General features: G+C 44.6%; 1 protein-coding gene across 3 annotated transcripts in view; it reads right to left on the bottom strand.

Annotated features, from left to right (window-relative positions):
- Positions 1-11,583: 11,583 nt before the first annotated feature.
- Positions 11,584-19,908, bottom strand: part of ZBTB2 (zinc finger and BTB domain containing 2) — a 30,484-nt gene continuing 22,159 nt past the window's right edge. For all 3 annotated transcript variants that reach the window (XM_023206145.2, XM_023206146.2, XM_023206147.1), the window contains exon 3: positions 11,584-14,366. In XM_023206145.2, coding sequence (XP_023061913.1) covers positions 12,995-14,366 — 1,372 coding nt within the window. In that variant the 3' untranslated portion in view covers positions 11,584-12,994. The remainder of the gene's footprint in view (positions 14,367-19,908) is intronic.

Genomic DNA, 19,908 nt, shown 5'->3' on the forward strand with positions numbered 1-19,908 from the left:
TGGATTTTCTTTCTGTAATTTCACTGTGACTCAGTTTTGATTGCTTTTCTCTTATCTGTTGTGATATTCATCATACATTTAAGCTCTGCTTTGAACTACTTAGCACCCTTTGTTCATAGAGCATCGTGAGAGTTTGGAATGAATGTATCTAGGATAGGCATGAATCCACAAAGATCTCTATTCATGATCAAAGGTCCTGGGCTTCTTTAATTAGAATCTCATTAATCTTCTAGCTGACCTCTGACTCCCCAATATAAAGTTTTATGTCGTTTTTGGATAGTCACACAAACCTTCTCTGAAATGCCAACCAATAACCAGAACCAGAGTTAGAACCTCTTTCTCCAACTCTCTGAGAAAGGACATGGATGCAGTTCAGGGATTCCCAGATAGTAGTAGCGCTTGGAACGCAAACACAAAATCAGTGACATATAAATTCAAATCTACATGACTATTTCTTTTTTTCTTTAACTTTTAAACATTTATTTTTATTTTGATTTCATATTTTGCAGAGATGGAGTCTGGCTCTGTCACCCAGGCTGGAATGCAGTGATGCCGTCAGAGCTCAGTGTAACCTTGAACTCCTGGACTCAAGGGATCCTCCCATCTTCTGAGTAGCTGGGACTACAGGCATGTGGCCACCATGAGATGGGGCCTTGTCATGTTGCCCAGGCTGGTCTCAAGCCCCTGACCTAAAACAGTCCTCCTGTCTTGGCCCCTCAAACTGTATTCTATTTTTTTATTTTGAAATCCGAGTCAAGAATAGAGAATTATATACATACATGTTTAATAGAGATGGGGTTTTGGTATGTTGTTCAGGCTGGTCTCCAACTCCTGGACTCAAGTGATCCGTCCACCTCAGCCTCCCAGAGTGCTTGGATTACAGGCATGTGCCACCACACCTGGCCCTATTCTTTTTTAAATCAAAGTCATACAAACTGTATTAATGTGTACCAAGGAGCCTTCAGAATGAGGACCCAAAAATGCAGGGGAAATTGTTCATTTTAATGCATAGGTTCAACAAAGTATGGACGTGGAGAAATATGATTGGACAAAAAGGATATGATCTAATGCTAACAGACTTCGTGGGGAAACCCAGCAAGGCCTGTCTGTCTAGATTCTTCTTGGTCTCTCAGCACAGATTCCTTCCTTCCCGGCATGGGGCGGGACGCTCTCTGGAATCGGAGACTTACGACTTCAGTCAAACAAGATGACTGCTCATTTTTTTTCTTTTCTTTTTTTTTTTTTGAGACGGAGTCTCACTCCATCACCCAGGTTGGAGTGCAGTAGTGCAACTGAGGCTCACTGCAACCTCCGCCTCCCAGGTCCAAACAGTTCTCATGCCTCAGCCTCCTGAGTAGCTGGGACTATAGGCAACCACTACTATGCCCAGCTAATTTTTGCATTTTTAGTAGAGATGGAGTTATGCCATGTTAGCCAAGCTAGTTTTGAACTCCTGGCGTCAACTGATCCATTTGCCACAGCCTCCCAAAGTGCTGGGATTAGAGGCATGAGCCACTGCACCCGGCCATGACTATTCATTTCTAATGAGATTCTGGAAATGGATCTGCTGGTCACAGACGACCTGGTACAACTTTGATACACATGCAAGCTTCTCCTAACAGATTGCTTATTGTCTCTAACCTATATAATTGGAATTAGGAAAACAAGCTGAGCCCTTCATTTAATATGAGAAAGCTGAGACTTTGAAGTGATAACACAGGTTTGGCTAAGCTAACAAGGGTTTGAAGATAGCATGGCGGTGAAAATAATCATGATTTGTTTATTTGAGAAAGGGTCTCACTCTGTCACCCAGGCTGGAGTGCAGTGATGTGATCATGGCTCACTGCAGCCTCCACCTCCTTGGCTCAAGCAATCCTCCCACCTCAGCCTCTATAACACCCACAGGCGTGCCCCACCATGCCCGGAAAATTTTTTATATTTTGTAAAGACGGGGTCTCACTATGTTGCCTAGGCTAGTGGTCTCCAACTCCTAGAGTCAAGCCATCCTCCTGCCTTAGCCTCCCAAAGTGTTGGGATTACATGTGTGAGACATCTTTACTGTAGTATTACAGTTATGAGAGAGGTCATCTTGCAACTGTGCATATTCTTCTATCACTTGTTGACATTAAAAGGTTTTTTTGTGTGTTTTTTTTGTTCTTTTTATTTTTTTGAGATGGAGTCTCGCTCTGTCTCCCAGGCTGGAGTGCAGTGGCACAATCTCGGCTCACTGCAAGCTCCGCCTCCCGGGTTCACACCATTCTCCTGCCTCAGCCTCCCGAGTAGCGAGTAGCTGGGACTACAGGTGCCCGCCACCACGCCCATCTAATTTTTTGTAGTTTTAGTAGGGTGGGGTTTCACCATGTTAGCCAGGATGGTCTCGATCTCCTGATCTCGTGATCTGCCCACTTCGGCCTCCCAAAATGCTGGGATTACAGGTGTGAGCCACCCCGCCCGGTCGACATTAAAAGTTTTAACAGGAGAAGTGTAGTTTAACATGTAACCTTCAAGAGAGGCTTCACTAAGTGTAACCCCTATGTTTAGAGACCAGAGGTAGAGTAACAATTCCTAAATGATGAAATGAGGACCTCAGTGTAATGTGCCCACAAAAGAATATTGAGTACTAAAGCCCAGTGCTAATTCTTAACCCTGTGCTTTCTTTTTCTATTTGTTTCAATAATCTCAAATAACTAGGTATAAGTAATGAACAAAGAAGCAATACTCTAAATAAGGCTAATTTTAAAACCACATTGTGCTTGATCCTACTTATCCCTGTGAGCCTCGGAGGCTTACCTAATTCCCGGAAAAGCAGATGGGATTGCCTCTAGTATTTGAAATCTAAACATAACTAGGGTCCTTCTTAAAGACTATAGAAATGATACTGCAGAGATGGCCAGGGGGGCATTTCAAGATGTGAGATTTATCCTACAAAGTCATTGAAATAATTTAGCAGGGAAAAGATGCAATCCTCCTACCGTAGTGATCCTCAGTGTTGGGCTAGTGAAACATCCCACTCTCCACCCGCGATGTGCTGCCACATGTCTGGTTACCACAATGGCTAGGGTGTTATAGTATGTAATGAGTTACGGCCATAGACGTTTGACATCCTGCATGGCACAGAACAGCCCTGCGTGAGACAGATGTTTCTCCCTAAAATGTCAGTGGCATCTAGCTTGCAGAGAATTGAGGCCTGGAGGTTGAGGAGAGGTTAACTTACATACTGTTAGAATAATTCAGGCAACCTGGGTGTGGTGGGATGCACCTGTAGTCCCAGCTACGCAGGAGGCTGAGGTGGGAGGATCACTTGAGCCTAGGAGTTCGAGATCAGCCTAACCAACATAGGGAGACCCCGTCTCTAAAAAAAAAATAATAATAATACAATTAATAAAAGTTTTAAAAAAGAGAATAATCCAGACAAGAACTGACAATGGCCTATGTTAAAGTAGGAGCAGTTTGGTTGGAGATCCGTGGGTGAGATCAACAGCTGTTAGGAGGCACACTGACAGGGCGTGATACCTGATTATCTGCTGTGGGAACTGTGGGGTGAAGAATGAAGTTTCCAGATTGCCAGCCTGGATATGGAGGCACATATTGACATGAGCGTGGGGCAATTTGAGAAGCCTAAGAGATAGAGATATCCAAGTGTCAGTGGAGTTGGCAGCTCAGTATACGGGTCTCACAAACAATTCGGGCCAGAGAGACATCAACAACTCTTTTGCCTTCTCTGGGTCCTTAGAAACACATAGAAGACAATCTACAAGATGCTTGCATCGTTTCTTAATATCTCATGTGCAAACTTCAGCTTGGTGACTGAGAAAGAGTTCACCTGCCCTGTCTCAGCCATTCCTCATTTCAGAATGTGTAACTAAAGACTGTACTTCACAAGATTTTCCCATTGTAAAAGTGCTTTGTAAACGAAGAAGCAAAATGTACCGTAAAGCATTAATATTGGTAACTGCAAGAGAAAGACAGATTTTGATAAAACTTTCCTCCAGAAGCAACTTAGTGACTGCTGATGACTGCTACTGTCTCCCTGAATATTTTGGTAGATTCAGAATGATGGGACTGATCTTCCTTAAAATTGCACAAGACAGCCGGGTGCGGTGGCTCACGCCAGTAATCCCAGCACTTTGGGAGGCCGAGGCGGGCCGATCACCTGAGATCAGGAGTTTGAGACCAGCCTGACCAACATGGAGAAACCCTGTCTCTACTAAAAGTACAAAATTAGACAGGCGTGGTGGCGCATGCCTGTAATCCCAGCTCCTCGGGAGGCTGAGGCAAGAGAATCCCTAGAACCCGGGAGGCAGAGGTTGCAGTGAGCCGAGATCGCAGTGAGCCGAGATCGCAGCATTGCACTCCAGCCTGGGCAAGAAGAGCAAAACTCTGTTTCAAAAAAAAAATTGCCCAATTCTACATTGTATTCAGACATGCTCTTATTTAGAAGCTAAAGTCCACTTTGTGTGTGAGGCACATTTCTTTCATCTCCCTGTTGCCTTTTGGGCATTTGTTGCCTGCTAGCACATCTCCAGAGGGAAGGAGAGACAAGTTGAGAGGAGGGACTGGAGTTGGGAGGGGATCAAACCTGCATTCTCTTCCAGATCACTCCTGTCTCCCCAGGTTGTGTATGTTTCCGTATCTTGGCTCTCTCTGGCTGGCTGCCTTCAGACCTTTGCTTGTGGGTATCTCTTATCTAACTGGAAAGAGAAAAAAATTCTTTAGTCCATTTTCATTTGTTAAAAAAAAAAGACAGAAAAAAAAATAGAAATGGCAAAACGCTAGGAAAAGTTTCTTACACAGTGTGATGGTAGCAGAAAGGGCCCTGGAATTGGGAAGCCTGAACTCTGTAATTACTACTAAGAAGCTGTGTGAAGGTCAGGCACCGTGGCTCAGCCTGTAATCCCAGCACTGTGCCAAGGCGGGAGGATCACCTGAGTTCAGGAGTTCGAGGCCAGCATAGGTCTCAACATAGTGAGACCCTGTCTCTACAAAAAATGAAAAAAAAAAAAAAAAAAAAAAAAGCTGGGTGTGGTGGGGTGTACCTGTAGTCCCAGCCACTCTGGAGGCTGAGGCAGGAGGATCATTTGAGCCTAAGGGGGTCAAGGCTGCAGTGAACCCATGTTCACACTACCGCACAGAGTGAGTGAGACACTGTCTGAAAAAAATAAAGTTGTATGATTTTGGCAAATTACCTAATATCATTTCAGCTTTTTCATCAGGATCCTTGTCTTCCTTATAATAAGGAAGAGCATACAGGTGACCTCTTTAAAAATAATTTAGGGTATTTGTTACTTTCCACTACATTTTATTCTGTATTGACAGATTACGAAGGCATTGAGAATGAAGACAGGGAGGTTTAGAATAAATCCCAGAGCTTCCCACATACACACACTTCTTCTAAGGATCCACACACAGATCTGCACCTTGCCCACATCTCATTAAGGAGCAGCTTGCTACAAAAGAAGAATCATGCTACAATCGGCACAAATCCCCTCATAGCCCTTCATGAGCTCCTTTGCTTATTAGAATTCTGAGAAGCAAGTAGAGCCAAGAGAGGGGAGTTGCATCATAGTAGAAGTGATCTAGTCACACTATGCTGTTCAAAGTATGGCTTCCGGCATCAGCACCACCCAGGAATCTGTTGGAAATTCTTGGCCCTACACTACACGCACTGAATGAGACATTGTAGGGGCAGGGCTGGCTATCTGTTTCATCAAGCCCTCTGGGAGATTCTGTTGCACTGAAGTTTGAGGACCATTGTGGTAATATAAAGCTATAAAAAGGCTATAATAAGTGAATTTCCTTAATGACAAAATAAAGAGGTTAACAGGTAAAAACGTTTTTCCGTTCCCTTTTCCTCTGCCACCATTGCTTCTAGCTCATAGAAATGCTTGCATATTTGGGAAAATATTTTTTCCTTTTTAGTATAATTTGGACAAAACTAGATCTAAAGCCAAACACAAGAAAGTAGGCCAGATGAACAAGAAAAGCCATGCCTTACACTTTTTGCCCAGAGCTTCCTTTTTTTTTTTTGCAAAATGAAAGGCTTGTCAATTGCACAAGGCAATTGCCTTTCTTTCTTTTTATTTCTCTCTCTTTTTTTTTTTTGAAACAGGGTCTCACTCTGTTGCCCAGGCTGGAGTGCAGTGGTTCGATCATGGCACACTGCAGCCTTGAGACCTCCCAGCCTCAAGCAATCCTCCCACCTCAGCCTCCTGAATAACTGGGACCACAGGCACGCACCACCACACACAGCTAATTGTGTTTATTTTTTGTAGGGACAGGGTCTCACTATGTTGCCCAGGCTAGTCTCAAATTCCTGGGCTCAAGTGATCTGTCCACCTTGGCCTCCCAAAGTGCTAGGATAACAGACATGAGCCACCGCGCCTGGCCACGGGATCTGTTAATTTCCTAGTACTGCTCAAACCTTATATATTAGGTGTTAATAACATTGGGAAGTAATAGAAAAGTTATTTAGCCTCTCTGGGCCTCAGTTTTCTCATCTAAAAAAACAGGAGACATGTTTGACAGGACTCTTAGGAGTCAATGAGGCCGGGTGCGTGCGGTGGCTCATGCCTGTAATCACAGCAATTTTGGAGGCTGAGGCAGGTAAATCACTTGAGGCCAGAAGTTTGAGACCAGCCTGGCCAACATGGCAAAACCCTTCCTCTACTGAAAATACAAAAATTAGCCGGGCATTGCGGTACACGCCTGTAATCCTAGCTACCCCAGAGGCTGAGGCATGAGAATCGCTTAAAACCAGAAGGTGGAGTTTGCAGTGAGCTGAGATTGCACCACTGCACTCTAGTCTGGGCAACAAAGCAAGATTCTGCCTAAAAAAAAAAAAAAAAAAAAATGGAGTAAATGAGAGCACATAGCAGGCATAGCAGGCAGACACCCAATACGATCTCTGCCTTCTCTCCCATTCAGCCTTTCAGTTGACAGTGCATTCTTCACAAGGATCCATCTTCCCAATAGCAAGGGAATTTCAGCAGGGTGGGTATTGCACATTTTCCAGAGAATATCATAAGCTTGATTCATACATTGAATAACTTTTTTATGTTCAGAAATATTTTGATCTGCCTGAGAACAAAACCAAATAATATAATTTCATCCTTGTCCATTTTTTTTACACTAAAATTGTCACAGCCTAGTTTTGATCTTATTTAGAGATCTGTTAATAGTTCAGTCAATATTCTTACTGTTATGTTAAAGGAGCTAGTTCTAGAAAAGGCAGATTAATTAATCTGTATCTTTAGATAATCAACTTTTTATTTGTTTAAAGACTTCTGGCCGGGCGCGGTGGCTCAAGCCTGTAATCCCAGCACTTTGGGAGGCCGAGACGGGCGGATCACGAGGTCAGGAGATCGAGACCCTCCTGGCTAACACGGTGAAACCCCGTCTCTACTAAAAATACAAAAAATTAGCCGGGCGAGGTGGTGGGCGCCTGTGGTCCCAGCCACTCGGGAGGCTGAGGCAGGAGAATGGCGTGAACCCAGGAGGCAGAGGTTGCGGTGAGCTGAGATCCGGCCACTGCACTCTAGCCTGGGCGACAGAGCAAGACTCCGTCTCAAAAAAAAAAAAAGACTTCTAACCTTAAATCTTGCTTTCCTGCAAATGCTGTAGAGCAATTCATTGCTCTAGATCAAAATGGAGGAATAAAACGAAGGAAAAATCAATTTAAATATTTGGAGTGTTCTGAAATTTGTCATGAAGATGCAAATGTCAACTTGAGAACAAGTTGCATTCTATTACAATAAACTACATTCTACCTACAAATAATTTTTTTTATTTTAGACAGGGTCTTGCTCTGTCACCCAGGCTGGAGCATAGTGGCACAGTCTCAGCTCCCTGCAACCTCTGCCTCCTGGGTTCAAGTGATTTTCATGAATCAGCCTCCTGAGTAGCTGGGATTCCAGGTGCATGCCACCACATCTGGCTAATTTTTGTATTTTCAGTAGAGATGGAATTTCACCATGTTGGCCAGGCTGGTCTTGAACTCCTGACTTCAAGTGATCTGCCAGCCTTGGCCTCCCAAAGTCTTGGCATTACAGGCATGAGCCACCATGCACAGCCTACAAATAATTTTGTCTTAGAATTCACTCCTAGTGAACAGTGAAAACAGGGCTTCCCCTTTCCCATCATAATCCCTAGCCAAATTGCAGGAGGAGGTACTCCGTATGTATCACCCCTTCCAACCATTTTTCCTTCTTAAGAGCCTATATCTTTTTTTTTTTTTTTTTTTTGAGACGAAGTCTTGCTCTGTTGCCCAGGCTGGAGTGCAGTGGTGTGATCTCGGCTCACCGCAACCTCCACCTCCCAGGTTCAAGCAATTCTCCTGCCTCAGCCTCCTGAGTAGCTGGGATTACAGGTGCGCACCACCACGCATGGCTAATTTTTGTATTTTTAGTAGAGACGGGGTTTTACCGTGTTGGCCAGGCTGGGTCTTGAACTCCAAACCTCATGATTCACCCACCCCAGGCTCCCAAAGTGCTGCGATTACAGGCATGGGTCACTGTGCCCGGCCAGTTGCCTATATCTTCTTAAACATAGCAATGTTGTCTTTTGCCTGAAATGTGTGACTGAGACCTGAAATTTTGAACTGAAGGATTCATTTGGATGCTTCAGGTCTTCCTTTTCTTGCAGGGTGAAATTTCAAAACCATCAATGGCTAGCACCTGTAACAAGGAGAAGGTTGAGGTCCACTTTACTCTCCATTCTTAAATCATTATCCAAAGCTACTTTTTATGGCAGTGCTTTCTTCCCACTAAAACCATATTTCCTATGGTAAAAACTCTACAGTACTTTATACAATCTATTTTTTAGCAACATCTGTTGAATGAGTGAGCCAGTTTTGATTGTTTTCTTTACGAGAGGAAAGGTAATAGCACCAGTGGTGTTAATAAGAAGCAGAACCAGAAGAAGGACAGCTCATTTTAATTTTGCTTATGTCATCAAATGACATTTCCAAAGCTCGTTTAAATTAGTACCATCCAAAACTCAGAATAGGTTGCTAAATTTATCCCCCCTTGGGACTGGAATAGGCACTGGGCATTCCAGGGTGGGGTGGGTGGGCTTCAGTATCTACAGCCAGCTCTTAGGGAGGAACCCGGAGTTTTGCAGGACTGCCTTGTTGAGGAGGTGGTCACAAGCTGTTTCCAGAAGACCCTGCATTCTACAGATGATTAGTAGATGAACAGAATGCTCGCCCTCCCCCTCCATCAACTTGTGGAGCTGAACTGGGGCTGGCTGGTATCTTACCCTCACCCACCACTGTCCCTTGTGATCCCTGTGACTTTCTGGTCTCCAAGACCTTGCACTTTGGCTGCACCTCGTGTCCTTTCATGGTTGCATGGGGGTGTCATGGAGGGCTGCAGAGGTACACCCTCATTTACCCTCTGACAGATATTCAGAAAAGTCAGCTTGGCACAAAGCTGTCATTTCAGAGATGTGTCTTTTATTTAAAAAGACGTAAGGCTGGGCGCAGTGGCTCATGCACTTGGGGAGGCCGAGGTGGGTGGATCACGAGGTCAGGAGATCCAGACCATCCTGGCTAACCCGGTGAAATTCCGTCTCTACTAAAAATACAAAAAATTAGCCAGGCGTGGTGGTGGGGGCCTGTAGTCCCAGCTACTAGGGAGGCTGAGGCAGGAGAATGGCGTGAACCCGGGAGGCGGAGCTTGCAGTGAGCTGAGATGGCGCCACTGCACTCCAGCCTGGGTGACAGAGCGAGACTCCATCTCAAAAAAAAAAAAAAAAAAGAGATTAGTTTTAGGCCGGGCACGGTGGCTCACATTTGTAATCCCAGCACTTTGGGAGACCGAGGTGGGCGGATCACGAGGTCAGGAGATCGAGACCACGGTGAAACCCCGTCTCTACTAAAAATACAAAAAATTAGCCGAGCGTGGTGGCAGGCACCTGTAGTCCCAGAGTCCCAGCTGCTGAGGAGGCTGAGGCAGGAGAATGGCGTGAACCCGGGAGGCAGAGCTTGCAGTGAGCTGAGATTGAGCCACTGCACTCCAGCCTGGGCGACAGAGTGAGACTCTGTCTCAAAAATAAATAAATAAATAAATAAAAAGACGTAATGAGTGGAAACCATTATATGTGTGTATATCTATAATATATATATTATAGATGTGTGTATCTGTCCCTTGTGATCCCTGTGACTTTCTGGTCTCCAAGACCCTGCACTTTGTGTGTGTGTGTGTGTATATATATATTATACATAATATATATATTATAGATGTGTAGATCTACAATATATATATTTTATATATATGTATTTTTTTTTAGACAAAGCCTCGCTCTGTCGCCCAGGTTGGAGTGCAGTGGCATGATCTCGACTCACTGCAACTTCTGCCTCCTCGGTTCAAGCGGTTCTCTTGCCTCAGCCTACCAAGTAGCTGGGACTACAGGTGCGCACCACCACGGCCGACTAATCTTTTGTATTTTTAGTAGAGGTGGGGGTTTCACCGTGTTACCCAGGATGGTCTCGATCTCCTGACCTCGTGATCTGCCCACCTCAGCCTCCCAAAGTGCTGGGATTACAGAAGTGAACGACCGTGCCTAGCCACCATTTAATATTTAATAATCAAAGTTTATATTGCTATTCAAATTTGTGTCATCTTTAGGTAAACATCTCCTGGCCTCCTTTCACCCTGTAAAAGAAAATTGGGGTGGCCGGGCACGGTGCCTCACACCTGTAACTTTGGAAGGCTGAGGCGGGCAGATCACCTGAGGTTAGGAGTTCAAGACTAGCCTGGCCAACATGGTGAAACCCTGTCTCTACTAAAAATACAAAAATGAGCTGGGCACGCCAGTAATCCCAGCTACTCAGTGGTGGTGGTGCACGCCAGTAATCCCAGCTACTCAGGAGGCTGAAGTACAAGAATCACTTGAATCTTGGGAGGCAGACGTTGCAGTGAGCCAAGATTGTGCCACTGCACTCCTGTCTGGGTGACAGAGCCAAGACTGTCCCAAATTAAAATAAAATAAAATATAATATAATAAAATTAAATTAAAAAATAAAATAAAATAGATAAAAAGTTGGGGCAAGATGATTACAGCATCTTCACAGAGTTCACTCATTTGATTCTCACAATCTTATGACACAAAGCAGTTATCAACATCTTCATTTTACAAGTGTGGAAAATGTCACTGAGGTTAGAGTTCTGCAGAAAATAAGTTCTGCAGAAAATGACTCCTTGCCGGGCGCGGTGGCTCACGTCTGTAATCCCAGCACTTTGGGAGGCTGAGGCAGGTGGATCAGCTGAGGTCAGAAGCTCGAGACTAGCCTGACCAACACAGTGAAACCCTGTCTCTACCAAAAAACACAAAGATTAGCTGGGCATGGTGGTAGGCGCCTGTAATCCCACTTTGGGAGGCTCAGGCAGGAGAATCTCTCGAATTCAGGAAGTGGAGGTTGCAGTGAGCTGAGATCATGCCATTGCACTCCAGCCTGGGCAACAGAGCAAGACTCCATCTCAAAAAAAAAGAAAGAAAGAAAATGACTCCTCAAGCACTGCTACACTACACATTCCCTTCCTGTATCTCTTCGGGTAGCCAAAGACGCAGAGATGACATCATATGCTCGTTTAATTAAACGTTTATTCAATGAAAGGATGTATAAAAACTTACAAATTTGAGAACTCAACTATACATGAAATAGGATGATGGGATATTCAGTTTTTAACATGTACATGTAGTATATCTATTAACTATTCTCCCCTTCCCCTTCAGTCCTTACTTCTGGCTCCTGTTTTGTCCTGTGAGGCCCTTCTTTTATTGGCCTAAGGGAAGATTAATGAACAATTTTTACTGCTTTTGGGCCAATGGAGAAAATTTCAGGCATTAAAAAAGAAAGAAAGAAAAAAAAAAAACCAACCAAAAACCTGGAGAATAAACACCAAAATCAAGTTTTTTCCCAAACAGCAATTAGATTTTTTGTCCTGATTTCTCTTTGCCATTTATTTTTGATGCTTCAATTAATGTTGCCAGTAAACCATCAGCATTGACTTTTTCAGTCATTAAAGTTACTATGTCTTCTGGTCACAAATTCCCCTGTAAGATGAATATTTCTATATCCTTTTCCCTGCAGTATACACACTGATTTAAAAGTTAGTGTAAAACAAATTATCACTGGCAGCTGCTAGAAAATGGCATGTCATATTCTGTTCAGAAAGACAATTTATAGAATAGTACATTCAAATTTGATTTTTAAAACACATTTGTCAGAAACTCAAATACAGCATTTTGTTGTTGGTCAACTTGGAAAGAAGCCAGCAATGAGATAAGGATGTGCATTAATTCACCTGTTTATAGCAAGTACCCACACATTTTTCTCTTACAAACACACAAACTCACAGCTTGTCATGTTGTACCCAAAAATTAAGATTGCCATCACATTATTACTTTTTCTGCTTTGTGTTTTGTTAAAGTAGATTTCTTAACTGATGATTTTTCTTAAGTGGACATAATCTCAAAGGATGCATTCTGAAGTAAGACACCTGGAGGATGAATACTAAGAATATTTTCTTGGGTTTAAAGTTTCCCCATACCTTCTAGATTTTGCATAGTACAGAGCCCAGCTGTATCTCTAAGAAGCATGCTGTATTTTCTGACACTGTTTTTCTGAGAAGACTTTTTACCCAGGGAAAGTCATAATTTTAGCTTACCAAATTGGATTCCAGTTGTTTTATTTAATACCCTTCATTAGTTCCAAGTATGCTTTTAAATAATCTAAAACCTCTCAAAATTTGAGTTTATAAGTATAATGACCATTATCTTTCCAATATCCCCTGAATGAAAGTCGATACATTCCAGGTTTATAATGCACAAAGCCTTTACAGAGGTGGGGCTGGGATGTGGGGAAAAAGGGAAGAGGAGAAGGGAACAAGGACCTGTTTGTATCATGCCATGGAGAACTACAGTTCTGAATTCAGGGAAGGGAGGGAAGATAGTCTTTGTAAAAATGAGAGTTTTTTAAAAAGGTAAGTGACATTCAGTCTAGTAAGACAGTTTCCTGTTCCTTTTTGATGGAAGCTAACACTGGGTGGTCAGGCTCCGTTACTTCCGAGTCCCCACTGCCCAGGAGAATGGATCGCCCTTCGTCTAGGGCAAACACGTCTGAGTTCTGGTTTTGGCATGAATGTTTAACAACCTCATTGGGAGTGGAGAATGTTTTGTCACACAAGTTGCATTTGTAGGGTTTGTTTGTTTGCACCAGCATGTTGTCCATCTGACTCCCTTCCTCAAATGTGCAGAGTTCCAGAGTCTGTTTGTCCACCATGGTGTAAGTGTCGATGCTCTGGTTGAGGCACACGTGGCGGGCAGCCTGGTTGGCCCTGCAAAAGCTTTTGTCACAAGTGCTGCACTTGAAAGGCTTCCCGGTGTGTATGTACATGTGTTCCCTCCAGTGGCTTTTCTGGATAAATTTGCGTCCACATATTGTGCACTCGTACTTGCGCCTCTTCACCTCCCTCTCCTGGTCAGCCTGCTCCAGGTTGTCAATGTCAGCAATGTCTGAGGGGGGCGGGGTTTCCGACTGCTGCTGCCCATCGATGATGGGAGAATCGGAGATGTGCTGCAGCTCACTGTCACTTATCATCCCGGCTTCAGGCACTTCCATGGCATCTTTCCCGAGGTCAGCTGCATTGCTACAGAGAGTCAGGGGGACACGGCTTTCTCCCTGGTGGCTGGATGTGAAAGGTACTCCTGTGTGGATCTGGAGGTGTTCACGTAAGCTGCTCCGGAGAGTGAAGCGCCGTCCACACAGGTGGCAGGCATAGTACTTTGGAAAGCTCCCATTCCTCTTCATGATGCTCGGCTTGACGTGGGCTATTGTGAGGGGCGCAGGCTGCTCATCAGAGGAAGATGCTTCCAGATTGGTCTCCTCCCCGGGAGGAGGGGGAGGAACAGGAGTGGAAACAAGTTCTGGAGACAGCGAGGTCTGCAGGGGGTCTGAGGGAGTCATATTTGTCCGATTCACCTGGGCCAGATTTGAAGTCAGCTGGGAGAGCTGTGAGGTCTCAGGGACCTGCTCCTGGCTTATCCTGGAGGTCTGTGGCCGTGGATCTCGCCCGAGCTTTTCAGGTGCTGAAGCAATCTTGGTGGCTTGTCTCAACTGATGATCTGCAATCTGAATGCCATACAATGAAGAAGCCAGCGGGAAAACTTGCTCAGGGTGAGAAAAGGCTCCCTGGCTGGCGAGGCTGGCTTCCTGGATGAGTGGGTAAGCGTGCAGAAACTTGATGCCCTGTTCTAATCGAACCGGGTCGATGAGCTGAGGCGCCATCTTCCCAGTGTACATCAAGTGTAAGAGATAGCTGAAGATGTCAGGCTGTATATCAGTTGGTTTCAAGCGGACACACTCACTGAAAGAAGCAAGTAAAAAAATCTGTGAGTAAACAGATTTTAACAGGTGTTAACATAAAGCCTGAAGAAAAAAATGAACGCTTAAAAACAAAGGAAACAAGAACACTTCCTATCCTTGATTGTTAGTAAGTTTCATGAAAATGGGATGAAATAATCAAGAGACAAAGTTCATGTTAAAGAAATGTGACATCTTCATTCACAGACTCTTAGAGCAGTTTTTCTCCTAGTAAGCTAAATTAATTTTTTTTTTTTTTTTTTTTTGAGACGGAGTCTCGCTCTGTCACCCAGGCTGGAGTGCAATGGTGCAATCTCGGCTCACTGCAACCTCTGCCTCCTGGGTTTAAGTGATTCTCCTGTCTCAGCCTCCCGAGTAGCTGGGACTACAGGCACCCCCTACCACGCCTAGTTAATTTTTGTATTTTTAGTAGAGACGGGGATTCACCATGTTGGCCAGGGTGGTCTCCAATTCCTGACTTCAAGTGATCAGCCCTCCTTGGCCTCCTAAAGTGCTGGGATTACAGGCATGAGCCACTGCGCCTGGCCAAGTTAAATTAAATATTATGTATTCTATTTTTATACAGAACTCCAGGAGTTTCTTATCAAATGCCACCATCAACATCAGCACTGCTCCTGGGCTTTACAGGGATTCTTTCTCACTTGATTGTCATTCATTCTCATTTTACAGGAAAGGACTGAGGATTAGAGGGGTTAATAACCTGCTCAATATCATGTAGTTGGTAAGTGGTGGAGCTGGTAATTGAAACAATGTTTGTCTAATGCCAAAGCCACCATAGCAAGATCCTTTAGAGAATCAAAACAATCCTGTATGGTAGATAAAGTGGATTTATTTAGTCCCATTTGACAGATATGGAAACTGAGGTCCCAAAAGTTAAGTGATTTATCTAAGGCACCTAAAGCAGTTGATGATGATATTAATAACTTTAGACTCTACTCCTTTTATCATTTCCGAAACATCATCCCTGATCAAGCAGCAGTAATGAAGAGGTTCCCAAGAACTCTTCTCAGTAGTAACAAATTCTAAAGCATCATTAGAAATCAATGAGATCTATATCCACATATCACAAGGTATATATTATCTTCCACTGAGTAGATATTCTATAGACAATATATTTCAAATTTAAAGACAGCTTCCTTGAATGCTTTTAGAATTTATAATTTTCTTTTATTATACTACTTTTTGTATTATAACTTTCTTTGGCCCTTTTAGCAATCATGTTCATTTTATTAACAAATATTTTCTTTTTTTTTTGAGATGGAGCCTCTTGTCACCCAGGCTAAAGTGAAGTGGTGCGATCTCGGCTCACTGCAACCTCCGTCTCCTGGGTTCAAGTGATTCTCCTGCCTCAGTCTCCCGAGTAGCTGGGATTACAGGCATGTGCCACCACACCTGGCTAATTTTTGTAGTTTTCGTAGAGACAGGGTTTTGCCATGTTGGCCAGGCTGACCTCGAACTCCTGACCTCAGGTGATCCACCCACTTTGGCCTCCCAAAGTGCTGGGATTACAGGTGTGAGCCATTGCACCTGGCCAATATTTCAATATACTAAAATATTAACAGCATACTATGCTCTTCTAAATTTAACATTTTCATTCCATTAAAAAATAGAAAAACCAGACGCAGTGGCTCATGCCTGTAATCCCAGCACTTTGGGAAGCCAAGGAGGGTGGATCACCTGAGGTCAGGCGTTCAAGACCAGCCTGGCCAACATGGCGAAACTCTGTCTCTACTAAAAAATACAAAAATTAGCTGGGCGTGGTGGTGGGCACCTGTAATCCCAGCTACTCGGGAGGCTGAGGCAGGAGAATTACTTGAAACCGGGAGGCGGAGGTAGCAGTGAACCGAGATCACACCACTGCACTCCAGTCTGGGTGACAGAAGGAGACTCTGTCTCAAAAAAAAAAAAAAGAAAAAAAAATTTTTAAAAAAGCGATTTAAGCAGGAATCTGTAGCAAAACAGATTTTACTAATTACTGTGCTGCTATCAATACTGTGACATCTTAATCAATACTTGAAATACTGTGTATTTCAAGAAGGCTACGTAGAAATAATCATGTGAAAAATATCTGATTACAAAATACTAAAGTAAAAAAATCAAGCATAAAAACTAGCATCCCTTTGACAGCATAAAGGGAAGAGTAGATGTGACTCTGTTTTTCTTTTCTTTAAAAAAGATACACAGGGTCGGGCATGATGGCTCACGCATGTAATCCCAGCACTTTGGGAGGCCAAGGCAGGCGGATCACCTGAGGTCAGGAGTTCGAGACCAGCCTGGCTAATATGGTGAAACCCTGTTTCTACTAAAAATACAAAAAACTTAGCCGGGCATGGTGGTGCACACTTGTAATCCCAGCTACTCAGGAGACTGAGGCAGGAGAATCGCTTGAAAATGGGAGGCAGAGGTTGCAGTGAGCCGAGATCAAGCCATTGCACTCCCGCTTGGGCAACAAGAGTGAAACTCTGTCTCAGAAAAAACAAAACAAGTGGTTGGGCGTGGTAGCTCATGCCTGTAATCCCAGCATTTTGGGAGGCCAAGACGGGTGGATCATGAGGTCGGGAGTTTGAGACCAGCCTGGTCAATATGGTGAAACCCCCCCTCTCTACTAAAAATACAAAAAAAATTATCCAGGTGTGGTGGCTCAGGCCTGTAATCCCAGCTATTCAGGAGATTGAGCCAGGAGAATTGCTTGAAGCTGGGAGATGGAGGCTGCAGTGAGCCAAGATCGTGCCACTGCATTCCAGCCTGGGTGACATAGCGAGACCCCGTCTCAAAAAACAAAAACAAAAACAAAACAAAACAAAAATGAAAAAGATACACAGATCATTCATATTTTTATTTAGAGTCCTTTCATATTCCTTTAAATAGGAATGCAAATACAGGTAGTCTTTGGATGGCTTCCAACAATACCATGTGTATACTGCAAAACATTTAGACGCCCTAGGGAAGTTCAATATTCAAAACAGAGCTTTAGGCGTTATGTGTGCTGAAGAATTTACTAATGTAAACAATCAATTCCCAAGTGAAGAAATGACTAGGGGAAACTTTTCCAGGATCAGGCAGAGGAATTGGGGAACCAAAGGCCTTAGAGATGTAAGTTACACCCTCTCCTCTGCTGAGAGGAAACATTCCTCAAGGGAGAAAGAGGGGTAGACTAGGGAGCCTGTAAGTTGACTCTCTTCCCCCTCAGAAAAGGAAGGATGGGGCCAGGCACCTTGGCTCATGCCTGTATTCTCAGTGTTTTGGGAGGATTATCTGAGCTCAGTAGCTCAAGACCAGCTCCGGGCAACATGGCAACACCATCTCTCCAAATAAATGGGGAGGGAAAAAAAAAAAAAGGCCAGCCTGGGCAACATGTTGAAACCCTGTCTCTGAAAAAAAAAAATACGGCCGGGCGCGGTGGCTCAAGCCTGTAATCCCAGCACTTTGGGAGGCCAAGACGGGCGGATCACGAGATCAGGAGATCAAGACCACCCTGGCTAACCCGGTGAAACCCTGTCTCTACTAAAAAAATACAAAAAACTAGCCGGGTGAGGTGGCGGGCGCCTATAGTCCCAGCTACTCGGGAGGCTGAGGCAGGAGAATGGTGTAAACCCGGGAGGCGGAGCTTGCAGTGAGCTGAGATCTGACCACTGTACTCCAGCCTGGGCGACAAAGCGAGACTCCAGCTCAAAAAAAAAAACAAAAACCAAAAAACAAAAATTAGCTGGGTGTAATGGCATGTGCCTGTAGTTTCAGCTACTTGCACTGAGGCAGGAGGATGGCTTGAGCCCAGGAAGTCAAGGCTGAGGTTTCAGTGACCTGTGGCCATGACTGTGCCACTGCACTCCAGCTGGGGTGACAGAGTGAGACCCTCTTTCAGAAAAAAAAAAAAAAAAAAGGAAAGGTAGAAATCCAAAGAAGGCTTTGATTTTAGCATTTATGAAAGGTCCTACCCAGCAGAGTCCCTTTCCAGAACTACTTTGGTGTTTTTTTGTTTGTTTTTTGTTTTTTGAGACAGAGTCTCGCTCTGTCGCCCAGGCTGCAGTGCAGTGGCGCGATCTCAGCTCACTGCAAGCTCTGCCTCCCGGTTCATACCACTCTCCTGCCTCAGCCTCCAGAGTAGCTGGGACTACAGGTGCCTGCCACCATACCCGGCTAATTTCTTTGATCCGCTGGCCTTGGCCTCCCAAAGTGTTGGGATTACAGGCGTGAGCCACCGTGCCTGGCAACTTTGGTATTTTTTGTTTTGTTTTGAAACAGAGTCTCACTCTGTTGCCAGGCTGGAGTGCAGTGGCACGATCTCGGCTCGCTGCACCCTCTGCCCCCAGGTTCAAGCGATTCTCCTTCCTCAGCCTCCCGAGTAGCTGGGATTACAGGTGCGTGCCACCAGGCCTGGCTCATTTTTGTATATTTAGTAGAGATGGGGTTTTGCCATGTTGGCCAGGCTGGTCTCAAACTCCTGACCTCAGGTGATCCGCCCTCCTCGGCCTCCCAAAGTGATGAGATTACAGGTGTGAGCCACTGCGCCCGGCCATTTTTCTTTTTTTTTTTAATTTTTATTTTGAGTCAAAATCTTGCTCTGCTGCCTAGGCTGGAGTGCAGTGGCACGATTTTGGTTCACTGTAACCTCTGCCTCCCAGGTTCAAGTGATTCTCCTGCCTCAGCCTCCCAAGTAGCTGGGATTACAGGTGCCCGCCACCAGGCCCCGCTAATTTTTGTATTCTTTTAGTAGAAACAGGGTTTCACTGTGTTGGCCAGGCTAGTCTTGAACTCCTGACCTCAAGTGATCTGCCCGCCTCGGCCTCCCAAAGTGCTAGGATTACAGGCGAGAGCCACCATGCCTGGCTGACTTCGGTGTAAATTTTGTAATTCTTTTCTCATTCATTGTTGGATAGGCTGTCTTGTCTATCACTTATGAATTGTGACTCAACAGTAAGTCTCTCAAATTTGAAAGAACTATGTACAGTCTCAGACGGCAAAAAAAGGACACAGCTGGGGAAACCTTGGCCCACACTTTAGGCAGGCCTGGAGGAAGGACTCCAAGGGGCCAGGGAAAGAAAGCGGCAAGTCCCTGGGGTTTACAGCCAGGGATGTAAGGGCCCAAGGAGGTCTCCAAACACCAATTTATTTTGATTAAAAAAAACTTTTTTAAAGAGAGGAGGTCTTGCTCTGTAGGCCCAGGCTGGAGTGCAGTGGCACGATCATAGCTGACTGCAGCCTCAGCCTCCTGAGTAGCTTGGACTATAGGCACATGCCACTACACCCAGCTAATTTTTAAACTTCTGTAGAGACAGGATCTCACCATCTTGCCCAGATTGGTCTTGAACTCCTGGACTCAAGAAATCCTCCTGCCTCAGTCTCCCAAAGAGTTGTGATTACAGGTGTGAACCACTACATGCAGCCTTAAAAAAAAATTTTTTTTTAAAAAAGCAGAGGCCGGGCGCGGTGGCTCAAGCCTGTAATCCCAGCACTTTGGGAGGCCGAGACGGGTGGATCACGAGGTCAGGAGATCGAGACCATCCTGGCTAACACCGTGAAACCCC

This window comes from Piliocolobus tephrosceles, chromosome 5, assembly GCF_002776525.5.
Source record: "Piliocolobus tephrosceles isolate RC106 chromosome 5, ASM277652v3, whole genome shotgun sequence".
Lineage (NCBI taxonomy): Eukaryota > Metazoa > Chordata > Mammalia > Primates > Cercopithecidae > Piliocolobus > Piliocolobus tephrosceles.